At 39.9% G+C, this 20,029-nt stretch overlaps 1 protein-coding gene and 1 pseudogene across 1 annotated transcript in view; one reads left to right on the forward strand and one right to left on the reverse strand.

The window, feature by feature from the left end:
* Window positions 1-7,651: 7,651 nt before the first annotated feature.
* Window positions 7,652-20,029, reverse strand: part of LOC124776090 — a 69,090-nt gene continuing 56,712 nt past the window's right edge. The window contains exon 3 of the mRNA XM_047250932.1: window positions 7,652-8,008. Within this exon, the coding sequence (XP_047106888.1) occupies window positions 7,797-8,008 (212 nt within the window). The 3' untranslated portion in view covers window positions 7,652-7,796. The remainder of the gene's footprint in view (window positions 8,009-20,029) is intronic.
* Window positions 8,591-8,708, forward strand: LOC124778446 (annotated as a pseudogene).

Genomic DNA, 20,029 nt, shown 5'->3' on the forward strand with positions numbered 1-20,029 from the left:
CCAGAGACAGTGGTCATGTGTGTGTGAGTTGTGCTTGTGTGAATGTATGTGTATTTTCTAACTGGCAAAGAGGCCTTTTGTTCAAAAGTGTAAGTGTATAGCTGTCTTTATCCTTTTCATAATACTGGACAGTGACACATTAGTATCAGCATATCTCTGTAACACCCCTGAAGCAGTTACTAACAAACTTGAGAGGCGTTACACTTGCTATTGGGAAAACATTACTGTGGCATAAAGGCACCACTAGAACACCTGTGGCTGAGTGTAGAGGTGGAAAGGGATGACATAAAAGCATAATTCGGAAATATGTAAAGCAATTTCAAGCAAAATTTTTGTAAAAATGACTCTATTCGTGTTAACATACTTTTTGAGCAAGATATCACTAGGGCTGGGAATGAGGATGATAAGGGGTGACATGGAAAAAATGTTCAAAAATGACCTGTTGATATTTCTTTCCTGTATTTAGTTTACTTGGAATACTTTAAAAGTGTGAAGTGGGCCACCCGTTGCCCCTGGGTAGGGTGTCCTTTTTTGCCAATCAAGCCTCATAAGCCATTGTTTTGATTTAGTAAGTATTTGCCTGTGGGTAAAAGAAATAACAATGGCTTTGAAAATCATTGCTCTTGCCAGTTCCGAACTGTATGCTGTAATTTAATTTTTATATACAAAAGGATCCACAGATGCCCAAGTGCATCAGACATTGTACCAAGCTTATTGGCTTACAATAATGCTTGAAGGAGAAGCTAGACAATGGTGTCAAGATTGTGCTGTAGAAGTAACCATACAAATGCACATGATAAGGAGCAGAGGGGCAGTCCCAGTATCCAGATCCAATAAATTTTGCAGCAGGTGGACCAAAAATGTGTGATATTGTTGGTGACTGATGACTGGCGCTTTTGCTGATGAATTTGCTCATGCTGGATGGATCACTATTATCTTAGCTATCAAGGAAAAGCTTAGATATCTATCATAAAGTATATGCAAGTTGAGCACAGAGGATGCTTACTGAGCAAAATAAAGAGTGAACATCAGGCAAATTAACACTTTTGGATCACTATTGGCAAGAAGATTTATTTCCTCACATTATAGCAGTGGTGAGATGAGGATATCCTATGACACTGCGGAATCAGAACAACTGTCATTGTAGCAGCATCATTCAGCTTCACCAAACCAAAGAAAATGCAAGTAACTCAAAGTAAAAAATGATGTCTACCATTTTCTGGGGTGGAAAGTGAATTTATTTGGCTGACTTCATGGGTGGGTCAATGAAGTACAAAATACTCACCAAAATGAGATGTAGCTTTCACTTGGAACTTCCATCTGGGATAGTCCTCCTCAACTACAGTGCACTTCCACGCGAAGGATAAGATTTATCATTTCTGTTGGGAACTTTTGTACCTTACAAATATCAATATTTGTAAAAATGGTCATTAGGCATTTGGTAAAAGTAACTGATTCACTATGTGACCCACGAGGTTCTCAGTTTAAATTTTCAGTAACACACACATCTCTTCTTGTGCCTGGGACAATGGCCTCGTGGACCAGGGATTGAAGTTGGCAAACTCATCACCATTGGTGACAACTGGTTCAGTTGCCAGGCAGAGAGCTTGTAGGCTGAGGGGATGAAAAACTTAGCAGAGCATCACCATTGGCAATTACATGGAAAAGTGATGTAATTTTCTAGGAATCTGAAATCAAGTAAAAAAACTTTTTCTAAAAATACATTTCGCAGCAAAATAGGTTCAAGCATGTTCCTGATGAAAACTGTCAAAGCCGGTAAACAGACATACTCAACAAACAATGTATTATGGAGTAGTCCATTCGCACCTCTCATGCAGCATCCTGGTTTGGGAAAATTCTACAAATGTGCACACAAAGGGTATGAAGATTACAAAAGAGAGCCATACAATGCATTGCAAAAGTATCACCCAGAGAATCCTGCACAAATAAATCCAGAGAACTAAAAATTTTAACAGTGGTGCCACTATGTGTGTGTGTGTGTGTGTGTGTGTGTGTGTGTGTGTGAAATGGAGAATATCATGAACATAATACAAGAAAAAAAATGACTGTCATATAGAGAGAAATAGGCTAAAATTAAAAGTCAAAGAACTTATTAATACCGGCAACATACTGTACAACAGTTTACCACAGTATATAAAGATGATGGAACGTATTTCTCTTTTTAAAAGGAAATTGAAGAGCCATCTGATCTATATTTGCCCTTACAGTGTTAAAGAATATCTTGAAGTAAAAAATTAAATAGTATGTCAGTACATATTGCAAAGTGAAACTGTAACAAATTTAAAACTGAATATAGAATCACTTCCAGTATGTGGTGATGTTTGAAATAATATTTCATGTCAAAATGTCAATGCTGTTTTTCTTCCATTTTTCTTTCTTTTCCTGGCAGTGCTGAGTGAATACCAAGGAATTACAGAAAAATGAACTACACTACTGGCCATTAAAATTGCTACACCACGAAGATGACTTGCTACAGATGCGAAATTTAACCGACAGGAAGAAGATGCTGTAATATGCAAATGTATAGCTTTTCAGAGCATTCACAGAAGATTGGCGCCGGTGGCGACACCTACAACGTGCTGACATGAGGAAAGTTTCCAGCCGATTTCTCATACACAAACAGCAGTTGACCGGCGTTGCCTGGTGAAATGTTGTTGTGATGCCTCGTCTAAGGAGGGGAAATGCGTACCATCACATTTCCGACTTTGATAAAGGTAGGATTGTAGCCTATCGTGATTGTGGTTTATCGTATCGCGACGTTGCTCATCACGTTGGTCGAGACCCAATGACTGTTAGCAGAATATGGAATCGGTGGGTTCAGGGGGGTAATACAGAACGACGTGCTGGATCCCAATGGCCTTGTATCACTAGCAGTTGAGATAACAGGCATCTTATCTGCATGGCTGTAACAGATTATGCAACCAAGTCTCGATCCCTGAGTCAACAGATTGGGATGTTTGCAAGACAACGACCACCTGCACGAACACTTCAACGACATTTGCAACAGCATGGACTATCAGCTCGGAGACCATGGCTGCGGTGCAGCAGCATGGACTATCAGGTCGGAGGCCATGGCTGCGGTTACCCTTGATGCTGCATCACAGACAGGAGCACCTGCGATGGTGTACTCAACGACGAACCTGGGTGCACGAATGGCAAAACGTCATTTTTTGGATGAATACAGGTTCTGTTTACAGCATGATGATGATCGCATCCCTGTTTGGCGACATCGCGGTGAACGCACATTGGAAGCGTGTATTCGTCATCGCCATACTGGCGTATCACCCGGCGTGATGGTATGGGGTGCCATTGGTTACACGTCTCGGTAATCTCTTGTTTGCATTGATGGCACTTGTGTACGTTACATTTCAGATGTGTTATGACCCATGGCTCTACCCTTCATTCGATTCTTGCGAAACCCTACATTTCAGCAGGATAATGCACGACCGCATGTTGCAGGTCCTGTACGGGCCTTTCTGGAAACAGAAAATGTTCGACTCCTGCCCTGGCCAGCACATTCTCCAGATCTTTCACCAATTGAAAACGTCTGGTCAATGGTGGCCGAGCAACTGGCTCGTCACAATACACCAGTCACTACTCTTGATGAACTGTGGTATCGTGTTGAAGCTGCATGGGCAGCTGTACCTGTACACGCCATCCAAGCTCTGTTTGACTCAATTCCCAGGCGTATCAAGGCCATTATTACGGCCAGAGTTTTGTTCTGGGTACTGATTTCTTAGGATCTATGCACCCAAATTGCGTGAAAATGAAATCACACGTCAGTTCTAGTATAATTATTTGTCTAATGAATACTCGTTTGTCATCTGCATTTCTTCTTGGTTTAGTAATTTTAATGGTCAGTAGTGTATATTATCGTTGGTGCCTTTTACTTTTAATGACATTTCTTGTGTGTTGTAAGTGTAACCATGCATTAATTTGTATACCGCTATATCATTGTATTCTCTATGTATATGTAAGCTTTATGCAAACATTACATGTCCAATATCATTGTAAGAAATGATCCACAGACAAATAAAGAATGTGACAATATGACCCTTGCTTTCCAAAAATATATCTCTAGTTTTACTTTTAAAAGATTTGTTTCTGGCACACAAACACAGTCTGGACTACTACCCGCAGCCTCACAACTGATGAATTCTTCATAAGAAATTTGTTGTCCACATTGTATTGATGTTTGAGAATAATAGTGATAACACAAACACAACAGTGGAAAGAAATATTATATAAATAACCCTCTCCAGTATCTTGTTGGCTCAAGAAGTGTTGAAATATACAATTAAAAAGCTTTTTGTAAAGCAGTCAAGAGGAAAATTCCATTCAGGTATGTGTTAATTTGTAAAGACATAGATGAACTGTCCAGTACTTACCTTTGGGAGGTGCAACTATCAGAACAGCTGACAGTAGCTCAAAAAATCCTAGTTTTTGGTATCACAGGTTCTTTATTAAAGGATAATATAGGAAATGATTGAATGAGACTGAATAGAGAGTAGGTCACTTAGAACCATGTCATGTGGGAATCGCCTTCAGTTTGATCTGCATTCCTGTTCTTGAAAGGTAGTCCCTTGTGGTCTAATTCCTGAAAGACCCATCGCCCCCTTCCCCCTTTTCCTCCCAAACTGTCTCCCACTGATCCAACCTTTTCATCTTTTCTCCTCATCAGAAAGAAACACAGGTTCTGAGTGCTGCTTTTGAAGTGTTTGTGGCAATGGTAGTGGGAATTGCACTTCCTGATTGTAATGCTGACCAATTAAACTTTCTCTAGAAAAATGTGCTCTTACTTTTGGTGGACAAATCCTTCTGTTCAGGATATGCCTTCTTGGAAAGAAATAAGTAGCTGATGATATGTAAGTAAATACCTTGTACCTAATTATACTGTATCTTTTAATAAATATGTATAACTGATGAAATATTGCACGTTTAATGTAATGTTTGTGCAGAATTAATTTATCAAAACAGTAACAAATTACCTAATAAACTTTTGAAACTGGTGACTGATATGTTTAGTGAATTTTACTGGGGAATACTTCTTTGTCTATTATACTGTCCATAATTTTGAATTTTTGATGGTCTGAAGAAAGCCTTTTGCGAACACCACATCATAAAGTCAGGAAATGTTTTACCTTGGTGTAATTTGTGGTTGCCTCACTAACTAATCATTTTTACTTGGAGATATTCATGTTATGTTGACCCCTCAAGAGGATTATAATTTTCCATAGTTTACTTACAAGATTATCTCCAGTAACTGGACCATTTTATATTAGGCTTTTCGTAATACATAGCCTCAGCAACAGAGATTAAAGGAGGATATAACAAGAAGTATGGCAGAAGCAAAATCATTTTTCCAAGTGTATATACTGTTATTTCCAGTAGAATCATTTTGATAGCCATCGGTCTGCATTAGTAATTTGGAACAAAAAGACCCAGCAATCAAACTGAATAAAACTGTATACTAATTTCAACTGCTAAGAATCACAACAAAGCACTGTAGCTGCTTCATAAATAAAGATCAGACTCTTTATGGAGTTCACAAGTTTCATTGTATTCACATGTCTATCCATCTCCTACCTGGATACATTTCACCATCTGCAGTCTCATCTGTTAAAAAGATGGGCCTAATCAGAAATAGTGCCCTCTAATTCATGTAACATTTCTCAAATGTACTTTCTGTTAGTGGACAGAAAGGCAGAGGACAAAAACTTCAAAGTAGTCCCACATAATACAGTGCTTGGATTTAAAAAGATCAATGATGTAAGCACAGCTAATATCAAGGTTTCATTGAGAGGGTAGTAAAAATACAATGAACTACACAAAGGACATTTTGTAATAGTATTCAGCTCACTCGATGCTCCTATATATAAGAAAGATCTCAATGAAACATACTACAGTTATTATCTTGGTACATTACCTAAATAAGATTTATTTCTCAATCAATTAGTTATGTTGAAATTCTTTGGGGAGTGAACAGGAAAAATATTCAAGCTATATACAGACTGCAAAAAAGAGAAATACATATAATTACCCAGAGTGCAGCAACGCTCATTGCCTTGAGCTTTTTTAAATGCATTCCCTTGTGAATATATTCTTCAGAGTGTTATGTGTGTTAAAAAATTTTTACTTCTATGTTAAAAATTGTTTAGTACACTATTATGGAACTAGAAACAACTATAATTTGCACCTGAACACAAAAGATAAAGTTAAAACTCAGCAATGTTTATTGTACAATGCCATCAAATTATATAATAAATTACCACAACATATAAAAGACATAGATACTATCTGATCTTTCAAAATAAAACTAAAAGATTATTTGCAAAGTAAAAATTTTTTGTGATACTGGCATACCAGAATTAAAACAGGTTACTTAATTTAAGAAGTAGTATATCGTAATGCATTTCGGCCCGAGATACTGAGGTAGACAGTCATGTGTGCACGAGATCTGCTTGCTTGTATGTGTGAATGGTGTGTGTTTCTCTTTTGCTGATGAAGGCTGTGGCCAAAAGCTCTATGTAAGTGTCTTTTAATTGTGCCTATCTGCGACTTAGCATGTCTCCTTTACAGTAAGTAGCAATCTGTCTTTTCCTACATTGTTGATATTCCTACCACGCGTTTCCATTGTCTGTATTTTGATATAATTATTAGGTAAGAAAAAATGTAATTAGATATTAGATTAAAAGAAAATTCATTGACAACTACTGCGTAAGAAATTAATTTTAAGTTGTAAATTTTTCAATTATTTGAATGAAGAAATCCATACAATGTAAATTGTTTCATGAATTAATAAAGAAATCAGTCAATCCAGTGACAGAGAAATTCTATCATCCACATTTATTTCCTTAGTCAAAATAAATTATTTAGCTTTATACCTTTCTGATGTGATGGTTAGGTTTAATAATTTAAGGAGCCAATACTTATATTAAGAGTGGAATATGAGGCAATGCTTCAATCCAGCGGTGTTCACACTGTGTCATTCCTAATGCAGCAGAAGCAACATCTGGCAGGAACTATATGACACAGAGAATAGCTTGACTATGGCACACAATATGTTGGATGGCAAAAATTCCTATCTGTTGCTATCAGATCGAGATTCTGGTCCCCATGTGGTAAACACTCCTGAGGCAACATGAATGTTCAACTCCATAAAATTGCCCCAAGTGTGTAATCAGTTCCTGCCTTGAAACATATCATAGGCTATCCACATATAATTCCTTATGTACTGCTAATTGGTCATTGTAGAAGAGTTTCTGCAGAGGATGGATAAGAAAGAAACAAATAGAGGCAGGTTAGAGCTTCAACTCAATCTTTGGGGTATCCACCGGGTTGTTATTTAGAAAGAGTATTCTTGACTAAAAGTAGGGATGTGGGTTTAAATCTTCTCTGGCAGACATTTGCAATTGTTCACAGAGGAATGTTTAAGCTGCTATCAATGGTGAAAACATATTTCCTTATAGTTGTCCATATTCATAATAAATGCAATTTTTGTTGACTGTTTACAAAATAACAAAACTAGTTTTAAAGGTGGAAGTGTAGAGTGGCTTACATAACTTTGAAAAAGTAAAAGTAAAAGGTGGTTCTTGTTGAAAACAATTAGAGAAACAATTGTACAGCCAGTGACAGCAGACTCTGGTGATACACTGAGAGCTCCACCTGTATGAAGGCAGTGACCACCAAGCTCTTACTGACTGACAGAACACAGGAGCACTTTTCCTGGCAGAACATAGCACATCTTGTCTTTCGATTTTCAAACCAGTGTCCCATTATGAGCCCAGGATACGACCACTGCAGCCCGGCACAGCGGTAGCCACCTCACAGTTGCGGGACTCTGCATTGAAGGCGTAGCCAGGAGGACAGCCACCGACCTTGTGCGAGCCATCTCGCAAGCACATAATGAACAGGCGGCAGGAGCCCGGGAACGCGTGTCGCGAGTGGTCGCCATACGGGAATGGGTTGTTTGCAGGACACGAGAACCCTGCAACAATAAGCACTAGTTAGACAGTTACTTGTCTTATTGTACTGGGTAATTAAAAAAGATCCAGCTGATTTTCAAAGACTACATCTTCTACGAGCATGAAGGTAGAAACTTGGGATGTATTTTAACTTGCTTGTATGGTGCCAAAGTTTTTATTTTCAAAAGTGCCACGAAATATTACAGCATTATATCTTTTACATGTTTGCACATATGCCCTTGGGATGATTTTTAAAATTACATTTAGGACCAAAATTTTCATTTATCATTCACAAATGTTCAATGGGCCCTTCACCAAATGCATGACAAACATTTGGAATATAGCTGGACTCATTTTGTGAGCATGGCTAGAGTTACTGCATTCACTGCTGTTGCTATCCAGCATTGCAGTTCAGCCAGAGTTGTTGCTAGGGGAGGGACGCAGACTGAGTCTGACAAACACCAACAAAAAAAAAGGCCCTTACATCCAATATATTATTGAGGCTGAGCTCTTGACAAAAATCATACCCATAAAATTGTAACCGAACTGCACCTGTTGAAACAGAGCACATAAAATACTTTTTGTTGTTGTGTTACTATCACCTCAGCAATGACCTTGCCGCAGTGGATACACCGGTTTCCGTGAGATCACCGAAGTTAAGCACTGTCGGGTGTGGTCGGCACTTGGATGGGTGACCATCTAGGCCACCATGTGCTGTTGCCATTTTTCGGGATGCACACAGCCTCGTGATGCCAATTGAGGAGCTGCCCGACCGAATAGTAGCGGCTTCGGTCAAGAATACCATCATAACGACCGGGAGAGTGGTGTGCTGACCCCACGCCCCTCCTATCAGCATCCTCCACTGAGGATGACACGGCGGTCAGATGGTCCCAGTAGCCCACTCGTGTCCTGAAGACGGAGTGCTTTTACCATCACCTCCATTCAATGCACATTGGTTGATGAATGGATGAGCAGGGGACCCTGCATTTTTAACTGGAGACATGCAGTAGTTCAAATTTGCCACAAGTTTCTGTCTTCATGATTGTAGAAGTTGGATTAATCTTTTTTGGAAAACCCTGTATATCTACAGATTTGTCAGGAATGCTGCACAACTGGGAATAATCAAAACAAAAGAAACAGCTCTCTCATTATGTGCTAAAACTAAGCTGTGGGTTTGTGAACAAAACAACATTTAAGAAATAGTTTTCTGAAATTTTTCTTACCTCAAAGAGTACCTTATTCTGAGCACTGCGCACAAATGAAAATATTTTTTGCAGTTATGTTGTGGACACTTACCAGACTCCAAGTAAAGCAGATCAGAAAGCATCAGACAGATCTTACAGCTTAGTACCACGGTCTGTCATACCCCCCTGCTGCATGGCAGAAAATTTAGAGAGTTTCATGTGTGGCTCCTGTCACTATTATTACTTTATTACATTAGTACAGTAGCATATGGTTGAAGGCAGTGTATCGAAAGCCACCTAGAGAAAGAAAATTTAACCACCCAGGTTTGGTTTGCAAGTGGAAGAGAGCACGGTCCTTGTCTCGTCCGATGCAAACACGGCATCGTGCGAGTAGGCGAGCGATTCCACCCGCACTGTTCTACATACGCAACCCAACCGCATGTCAGAAATGAGTTTTCCGAGTTTCTTGCTGTAAAAAATACTTTATGTTAATGAAACAAAGTTACATCAAACTGGCGTTAGTTTTGGGGTAAAGATCCTTCATTTCCTTTAAAAAATTAAGAACCACTTATTTACGTTAGCAGAAGAGCTTCTGTGAAGTTTGAAAGGTAGGAGAAGAGGTACTGGTGGAAGTAAAATCGTGAGGACGGGTTGTGAGTTGTGCTTGGGTAGCTCAGTGGGTAGAGCACTTGTTGCCGAAAGGCAAAGGTCCCGAGTTCGAGTCTCGGTCCAGCACACAGTTTTAATTTGACAGGAAGTTTCACTTTATTACTGCGGTACAATTTGGCTTTAGGAAGGGCAAATCCACAGTCCATGCCATTGACTCCCTGATTAAAAAAGTGCTTAATGCTTATGAAGGAAAAAATTTTGCTCAGGCTACCTTTTGTGATCTTAGCAAAACCTTCGATTCTGTGGAGCATATTTCACTCCTCAACAAACTAGTTTATTACGGAATCACAAACAGTGAAGTTGACAACATTTTTGAATCTTTCCTCAGCAACTGCAGACAAATTGTTTGTATTGGTAAACAGAGATCACAGCTAGCTGAAGTTAAGTGCAGTGTGCCACAAGGCTCAGTATTAGGACCTCCGCTATTTATCCTAATGACAAACGATCTACCATCCTACATAAATACTCACTCCATTCTCTATGCAGATGATACCACTTTTTTCAATATCAGCTCAGACATTGATATGCTCCAAACTGTGGCAAACGACACAATATCACAGGCATCAGTCTGGTTCCGAGCTAATGGGTTCCTGCTTAATGAGAGTAAAACTCAAAAGATTGTATTTAGTTTGAGAGATCCGCCACTAGAAGACTTCAAGAATAGTGCTAAGTTCTTAGGTATTGTTATAGATAGTAAATTGACTTGGGAGCCACATATTAAATACATTAGTGCAAGGCTGTCTAGAGTGGTGTATTTGTTAAAGAATTTAATAAACCATGTACCTGCGGCCTATGTAAGATCAGCCTACTTTGCTTTTTTTCAAAGTATTGTATCTCATGGGCTTTTAATATGGGGCAATAGCTCACACCTTCAGGACATTTTGGTACTTCAGAAGAAAGTAATTCGAATTATCACAAACAGTGATAAACTGGCCCACTGCAAACCACTGTTTATCAACTTAAAAATATTAACTGTTATAAACATGTATATTTACACTGCCCTACTGCATATATAATGAGCAACTTATTAGAATACCAGCGTAGAAGAGATGTACACTCTCATGGAACCAGAAATAGTAGCAATCTTGACATACCTTACTACAGATTATCCAAGTCATTGAACAGCTACGAAGTGGTGGGTATGAAGATGTTTAATAATTTGCCACTAGAATGGGTAGAAGCTCCATTTGATTTATTTAAAGACAAATTGTTCAGTTGGTTAACTGCAAATCCATACTACTCACTTCAGGAATTTTACGACTGTAAAATATCATAGTGGTACCGATTTGGAGAGTGCAGCATAATTTCTTTAACTGAATCAGTTATGATGCAATGTTTTCATATTATTTCATTTTAAATATTGTATTTTATGTAAAACCTATGTCACATATTGATCTTTAACCCATGTATATATGCTGTATAACTTGTATATATGTAACTTGAGTTTGTCAATTGCTGTAATAGCTAAACGACAATAAAATTTCATTCATTCATTCATTCACTTACTTGGGTGTTTTCATCATTACATAATACTTATCATTCAATTCTGAGGGAACTAATTGGCACACAGAATTGATTTTTTTCATATCTTATAGTTTTACATGACAGCTTGATGATAAAGTGTTTAGTCTTTCGATATTGGTATTAGTTATTGTGATGAAATGAAATGATCGTGTGGCATTGCTGGCCGGGAGGCACCGTGCGGGGAAGTTCGGCCGCCTTATTGCAAGTCCTTTTTAGTTTACGCCACTTCGGCGACTTGGGAATCAATGATAATGAAGAACACATAACAGCCAGTCATGACGAGGCGGAGAAAATCCCTGGCCCCGCCAGGAATCGAACCCGGACCGGGTGCGCGGGAAGCGAGAACGCTACCGCAAGACCAAGAGCTGTGTATAGTACTTCAAATCCTAAAGCCGTCGACACAAAGGACGAGCCAACTAACGTTGACGTGCGCGCAGACGGGATAAGCCCATGACGCCAGACACAGAGCCGCCGGCACACGGTACGAGCTACTTGTGATTTTGCGCTCTCAGCGCTCTCCATCAGCGGTTGTCGGATTTATTGGCTTGAGAATTCGTTCACAAAAAGAATGCGCGTATAATTCGTATCTTAGCTCTATTAAAACGAACATTTCTTTTCCTGGCCGCACGCTAGTCATGTGGTCTAAATAAACAAAAATTTTAATAATCGTGAACGTGTAATAAGACCAGATTCATTGATAAAAGTCCACTCAGGAAAGACAGCTTATAAAAGTTCACGAAATCGCACACACACACACACACACACACACACACTTCTGACAGCGTCCTCAAATTTACATAACATCAAATATTACAGAAATTACTTTTATCAATTTCTTATGAAACTCCCACAACCTTTTAGAGAATGCGAAGGTGAAAATAATAATAATAATAATATAGCGGTACCGCAACCCATGTCCGCTCTACTGCTCAGCCTGTGTGCAGTGCCTCAGCAAACTTCGTTAAGCTGATACGCACAGGCAAATTTGTCGTCCTTTACTTTATTCTCCAAAATGTTATTGATTCTTAATTATATAATAAATCATAATTAGAACGACATGTTTTCATGAATCTTAAATGGGTCGTTACTTTAAAACGGCTTACTCTCATTACACACGAGCTGTAACGCGAAAATAACTAAAAACAAAAATTCTTTAACCACCATCATGACTTTTCCAGTCATTTTATTACAACTCGTATCAATAACTATTCATCTCGAGACTTTCAACGTGCAGGTGCTTAAAAATAGCGTATATTCGTAGGGTGCAGCGTGTAACATAAAACCCACCGAATTTGGGCTTCTACTGAACACAATTACAGTATGGCGTCTTGCTTTCTGCTTGTGACGTAGGGAGCGTTCTTGCTTTCTATTGGTTCTACTTTACGTGGCACATTGCCGAAATGTCTCAGAATTTATTTTGTTTCACGTGACGGAATGGCTTCTCAACGAGAAATAGCAGGAAGTGACTTCACAAAACTCATTGAATGCCATTTCAACGTTAGCTAAATCATACCGTGTGTCGACGGCATAAGTAGGCTACCACACAAAATTTCTATGATTTACAGTGAAAATGTGGTCGCTGGCCTACTTCACGTTTTTTTGTTTTGAGTGTTACATGTTGCTTATTAAATCCAGCTATCATATCGAAATTGTTTTTAGAGCCGGAACGAAAGCCCTATCTCACTACAGTTTGGAGAAAATAGAAGTTAAAGTGATAATTAAAAAACAGTCTTGATCGCAAATTTCTTTTAATCGGAGTGACCGGTTTCAATCCTTAAGGATCATCTTCAGACTCCAGAACGGCAGATTGACTTCCATGGAGCAGGCTGCGCCGATCGATGACGCTGAACTGACTGCAATCAGTCCACCTGCCTTTCTGGAGTCTGAAGATGATCCTTAAGGATTAAAACCGGTCGCTCCGATTAAAAGAAATTTGCGATCAAGACTGTTTTTAATTGTCATATTAATATAAGATCGCTGATAAAGTTCTCAAGAAATTTTTTTTGTAGAAGTTTAAGTATTTTACAAGGGCAGTTCAATAAGTAATGCAACACATTTTTTTTCTCGGCCAATTTTGGTTGAAAAAACCGGAAATTTCTTGTGGAATATTTTCAAACATTCCCGCTTCGTCTCGTATAGTTTCATTGACTTCCGACAGGTGGCAGCGCTGTACGGAGCTGTTAAAATGGCGTCTGTAACGGATGTGCGTTGCAAACAACGGGCAGTGATCGAGTTTCCTTTGGCGGAAAACCAGGGCATCTCAGATATTCATAGGCGCTTGCAGAATGTCTACGGTGATCTGGCAGTGGACAAAAGCACGGTGAGTCATTGGCCAAAGCGTGTGTCATCATCGCCGCAAGGTCAAGCAAGACTGCCTGATCTCCCGCGTGCGGGCCGGCCGTGCACAGCTGTGACTCCTGCAATGGCGGAGCGTGCGAACACACTCGTTCGAGATGATCGACGGATCACCATCAAACAACTCAGTGCTCAACTTGACATCTCTGTTGGTAGTGCTGTCACAATTGTTCACCAGTTGGGATATTCAAAGGTTTGTTCCCGCTGGGTCCCTCGTTGTCTAACTGAACACCATAAAGAGCAAAGGAGAACCATTTGTGCGGAATTGCTTGCTCGTCATGTGGCTGAGGGTGACAATTTCTTGTCAAAGATTGTTACAGGCGATGAAACATGGGTTCATCACTTCGAACCTGAAACAAAACGGCAATCAATGGAGTGGCGCCACACCCACTCCCCTACCAAGAAAAAGTTTAAAGCCATACCCTCAGCTGGTAAAGTCATGGTTACAGTCTTCTGGGACGCTGAAGGGGTTATTCTGTTCGATGTCCTTCCCCATGGTCAAACGATCAACTCTGAAGTGTATTGTGCTACTCTTCAGAAATTGACGAAACGACTTCAGCGTGTTCATAGGCACAAAAATCTGAATGAACTTCTCCTTCTTCATGACAACGCAAGACCTCACACAAGTCTTCGCACCCGAGAGGAGCTCACAAAACTTCAGTGGACTGTTCTTCCTCATCCACCCTACAGCCCCGATCTCGCACCGTCGGATTTCCATATGTTTGGCCCAATGAAGGACGCAATCCGTGGGAGGCGCTACGCGGATGATGAAGAAGTTATTGATGCAGTACGACGTTGCCTCCGACATCGACCAGTGGAATGGTACCGTGCAGGCATACAGGCCCTCATTTCAAGGTGGCGTAAGGCCGTAGCATTGAATGGAGATTACGTTGAAAAATAGTGTTGTGTAGCTAAAAGATTGGGGAATAACCTGGTGTATTTCAATGCTGAATAAAACAACCCCTGTTTCAGAAAAAAAATGTGTTGCATTACTTATTGAACTGCCCTCGTATTTTAGCATGCTGGCAAAGGCGCACTGCCTTAGCAGCTGAGTCATGGAACAGTTCATGGAAGTAGACGCGTTACTCCGCCGCAAGCACACCCATCCAGGCAGCACAGTACATTCCTTATGGACAGACGAAAGACATCATTTCATTCCCATCCGGGCCGGCCGCGGTGGCCGTGCGGTTCTGGTCGCTGCAGTCTGGCACTGTAGGACTGCTACGGTCGCAGGTTCGAATCCTGCCTCGGGCATGGATGTGTGTGATGTCCTTAGGTTAGTTAGGTTTAAGTAGTTCTAAGTTCTAGGGGACTGATGACCTCAGATGTTAAGTCCCATATTGCTCAGAGCCATTTGAACCATTCCCATCCGGGGCGCAGGTCGCCCAATGTGGCGTCGAATGTAATAAGACCTGCACCAAGGCGTAAAGGGCCTCCCGGCCAATGACGCCAAACGCTCATTTCCATTTCCAATGGAAAACTCGTATCTTAAATATCAAACACTGAGGAAACGTTGTCTACGACAAAGGAGTAAAACCAATATTATTTGTTTTGAAAAGCACATTCATGAAGAATTTCATCGATTGTATGAAAAATTGAGGTATCAACCTTTGCTAGTCAAGAAGTACACTCGAATGTTGCCTATCATGTTTGGTTATATCGCGGACGCTATAAAACATGTTTGGCAACTAAATTCAACCAATGCAGTTCCACCAACTGGTTTTTTCTTTGAGAAAATTGAAAACCGACTGCTGTATCTCCACGATCGTTGCAGAAGTTAGTAAAGCTAACTGGACAACATTTTTAACAGTACATGCCTGAGTTAACAGAAGATAATGTTTTTGGGACAGATGGCAATTCCGTAACAGCCTTGAAAGTATTGCTGGGAAACACATTCATATTTAAAACTCAGTAAATCTGGTTCCATGCACTACAAATCCTTCATTTCTATTGGATTATTAGCTGTCACTGATGCAAATTATAGGTTTATTACGGTGAATGTAGGCTCCTACGGCAAAGAGATGGACTCAGATGTTTTTGATGACTGGCCCTTCCGACTTGCAATAGAAATGGGAAGATTGAAAATAAAGAAGAATTTTTGCCCGGATCCACTGTGAAGCGCTGTGTAACATTTCCTCTAGAGGAATATTTAATGAGGCTTTTGCCAGAAAGAACAATGACTGTAGGTGACGCTAAAGATAGATACAACAATCTATTATCTTAGGCAAGAGTGTTAATAGAATGTTCTTTTGGGACAACAGGGTGATTTCGTGATGATGCTACAAACTTTCAAGGATGGTGGGGAAGGTTAACTGTATCAATATGAAGTAAAGGACCCTGGACCGGAAACGACCCGACTTTCGACAATCGTTCTGATACCTCTGACATTGGGCCTTTTCTACTCCAAGCTCCTTGGTTTCTGTTTTCTGGGAGGAGTTAGTATAGATAGAAACAAGAAAAAAAATTGTCCAGTAGGCATGGTTTCTAAAATGCATACGGTATCTGAAGAGATATTAGTACTTGTTTACTAGTAGCACTGATGAGCACGTTACAGTAACCATTTTAGAGCCCATGTTCAATGGACGTTTTCTTCTTGTTTTCGTCCATGTTATCTCCTCCCAGAATATTGAATGCAAAGAGCTTGCAGCAGAAGAGGTCACTGTCAAATGTACCAGAGCGATTTTCGCTCATAACTTTCGACCCAGTCGTTTCTGGACTAAGACCCCTTACCCGAAATAGATACATTTAGCTTTCTCTGTCATCCCTGAAAGCTTTTAACATCATCACCAAATCATCCTGTATAACATCTAAAATTAGAATTTTGCGTAAACCTGTCGAAACCATTCTAGAAAATGCAGTACGTATCGTGAAAGCTATAACTTAATTACACATCATCTGTAATCTAGTATCAACCAATGAAATTCAGGTTGCACTTTTCCAGGATGTACGCCAACATACACCAAAACCACAAGGCAATTTACAAAAGATGTAATGCTTCATCGCGAGCAGCCGTGAAAGTGAAGGAAAACTTTAAATTGTGTTTTGAACAAAATTCTATAGAAAGAGAATAAAACACGATCGTAATAAATGTGTTATATGTACTTACATGCAGTACCAATTACTTTGGCAACTTCCTTGCATTCACAGTATGATATTAAACGGTTATTATAACTTTTATTCCTTTTATCTTCACTCGATACATATATATGCTTCCATCTACACTTAATGAATTGTGATATGTCTTGGTTGCAATTTAATTTATTGACATGTTTCACTACATCGTCATCAGAGTGTAACAAGTACAATATGAAATGCAACAGAACAGTTATATACACAATGGTCAGCCGTTGCATCAATACCGTTTTCAGTATGTTATGTGCCCATTGCTCCGTAGCTGTGTGGCTTGTTCTTTGTATGTATTAATGCAATCACTGACCATTGTGCATATAGTTTTTCTGAGGCATTTCATTTACAATTCTTCCTTTTCTTTTTAGCACAACTATGTTCTGATGACGAAGTACCGAAATATGTCAATGAACTAAGTTGTACCGAGACTTTCGACAAGTCACGAAGTGCAAATTTTATTTCGCTTGTCCCACAGTATAAAAGTTCCTGAACAGCTCTGTCAAAGTTTCATACATTGTAAGCTGAACAACAAACCGCAAACCGCGTCCAATCCGCGCGAAAATATGAAACCATCTGCTCGGCTGTGTGTCGTGGCATCGTGCGTCGCATGAAGCCCCGCACGTGTGCGCTCACATAGCACACCCAGCCGCTGGCAATTGTTTTGGTGTTTGCGCGCGATCGCAGCCCGCATCAACTTCGCAACAGCTCGCTCACGTAGGACACCGTCTATAGTGATGCGATGGAGGTGAAACAAAATGAAGCTGTTAACGTTCTGGCTTGGGTCATGGGAAAGGTCGGGTAAGTTGACGATGACTCTAAGATGACGAATTTTGAATTTCTCCGATATCTTTGCAAATGGTGCTACGTGTATTATGGTATTGCTTTCTTAGTGCGCTGTGCGGACATGTCTGTTGAACAAGGTCCACTTGGTTTTGTAACAATTTTTCCTACGGTTTAAATAAGTTTCATGTGTGTGATATTTTTTATTAGTGAATATTAGTTGATTCCTCTTAAGGCTTATAGATTTCCTGACGCTTTAGTAATGAGTTCAAAAAAGAAATGTTGAAATGTGTATGAAATCTTATGGGACTTAACTGCTAAGGTCATCAGTCCCTAAGCTTACACACTACTTAGCCTAAATTATCCTAAGGACAAACACACACACACACCCATGCCCGAGGGAGTACTCGAACCTCCGCCGGGACCAGCCGCGCAGTCCATGACTGCAGCGCCTTAGACCGCAGTAATGAGTTAATGAAATTATTCTGTAAGACTCTGTGTATGTTTAAGTCTGTATCCAAAATGTCGATTGCGGTTAAGGTGGCGAATTATGCAGAGGCTAAGATGGCGAATTTGTAGTCTTGCACGCCTCTCTCTGTTGCCATGCTTGTAATTCCTTCGTTATTGTACACTTATGTCATTCTGATTACAGGCTACGCAATAATCGTGGGGCAAGTGTTATAAGGAAGACAGATGTTCAGAAATGGAACAAGAAACCAATGAAAGAGGCAATGCAACACGTAAGAAATGGAAATCCTCTTAACACCGCCGCTAGGAAGGCCAACCTCCCTGAAGCTACTTTGCATCATTATGAAAAAAAAAAAAACATACTGATGACGTAAGCTCTGCTTTTATTCATATTTAAATATACAGGGCGTTCAAAAAAAGTATCATATATTTTGAGAGGTGGTAGTACTCATGGAAACAAGGAAAATAAGTCCAATAAACATGGGTCCGGAAACACATACTTTCCGGATCAAACACGTGTTTATAGGAAGGGCTGCGCGACACTTGGTTGCAGATATTAGCACAGTTGTTGCATTGACGCTCCGTCAAATGTGTTGTCAGGGTCCTATGATGTCTTACTTACACTACTCTACCTACCATTAGGTGGTCTGCAGTCAGTTTTGTGATTCGAGTCACGTGTAGGCTACGTTAGTTTTCGTCGTGTCTGTTTGCCTACAGTACTTTCAACTCTGGGTACGTATCGTGGTGTTTCACCTTTTTCCAAATGCGGATTCACTTATGTGTTTATTTTTATTGCGCTGTTTGTAAGTACAAATGGTGTAGTACATTTACAATTTCTCTCGTCCACCACTTGTTAGCAATGGAGTCCTACTACTTGACAAGTGAAATGGTGGGTATGATATACATTTTGGAAATTTGTGGTAAGTTCCTATGGGACCAAACTGCTGAGGTCATCGGTCCATAGGCTTAATCTTACTTAAACTAACTTACGCTAAGGACAGCAACACACCCATGCCCGAGGGAGGACTCGAACCTCAGAAGGGGGTCAGCCGCGAGAACCGTGGCAAGTCGCCCTAGATCGCACGGCTACCCCGGGCGGCGGTGATATTCTGCTATGGTTTAGCAAATGGATATAGCCTGCGAGCTCGTGCCCTTCTACACTGAAAAATATCCACAGCGCAGAGTGCCCTGTGATAAGCTGTTCGGTAAACTTTTCCAGTGTATGAGAGACACAGGTACCCTTGCACTTCGGAAGACTGACAGTAGAAGGCCCCGCACATCTGACATGGAGGAGCGTTTGCTATGTGTGCTATAGACACGGGTTCGCAGGTAGATGCCTTGTTCTTGACTTCTGCAAGGCGTTTGATACAGTTCCCCACAGTCGTTTAATGAACAAAGTAAGAGTGTATGGACTAGCAACCAATTGTTTGATTGGATTGAAGAGTTCCTACACAACAGAACGCAGGATGTGAAGCGTCCCCTTAGAAAAATTATAAATGAGTGTGCTTAAACTGACACACAATATTTATAGCGCAACGCAATCTGACTTTAAAAAAATCCCCACAAAAGAATGGCCCTGCCTAAGAATAACCTATACCTTTCATGAATCACTTACCTCACAAAAATCTTCGTTACTCGAACTATTGCAATACAGCGAGCGCCGATACTGCCAGCTAAATAAAAGTTTCTAACTACTGAAGGCACTAACTACTGATAAACATAGTTAGCAAATGAAAGATTTTGATAGAGAATAAACAATGTATTTACCTTAATAGTCATTATATATATATATATATATATATATAATGAGTTTTGAACACTATTAAGGTAAATACATTGTTTATTCTATATATATATATATATATATATATATATTGTTTATTTTATATATATATATATATATATATATATATCAGTTCATGACATCCAGTCTTACAA

Source organism: Schistocerca piceifrons, chromosome 2, assembly GCF_021461385.2.
Source record: "Schistocerca piceifrons isolate TAMUIC-IGC-003096 chromosome 2, iqSchPice1.1, whole genome shotgun sequence".
NCBI lineage: Eukaryota > Metazoa > Arthropoda > Insecta > Orthoptera > Acrididae > Schistocerca > Schistocerca piceifrons.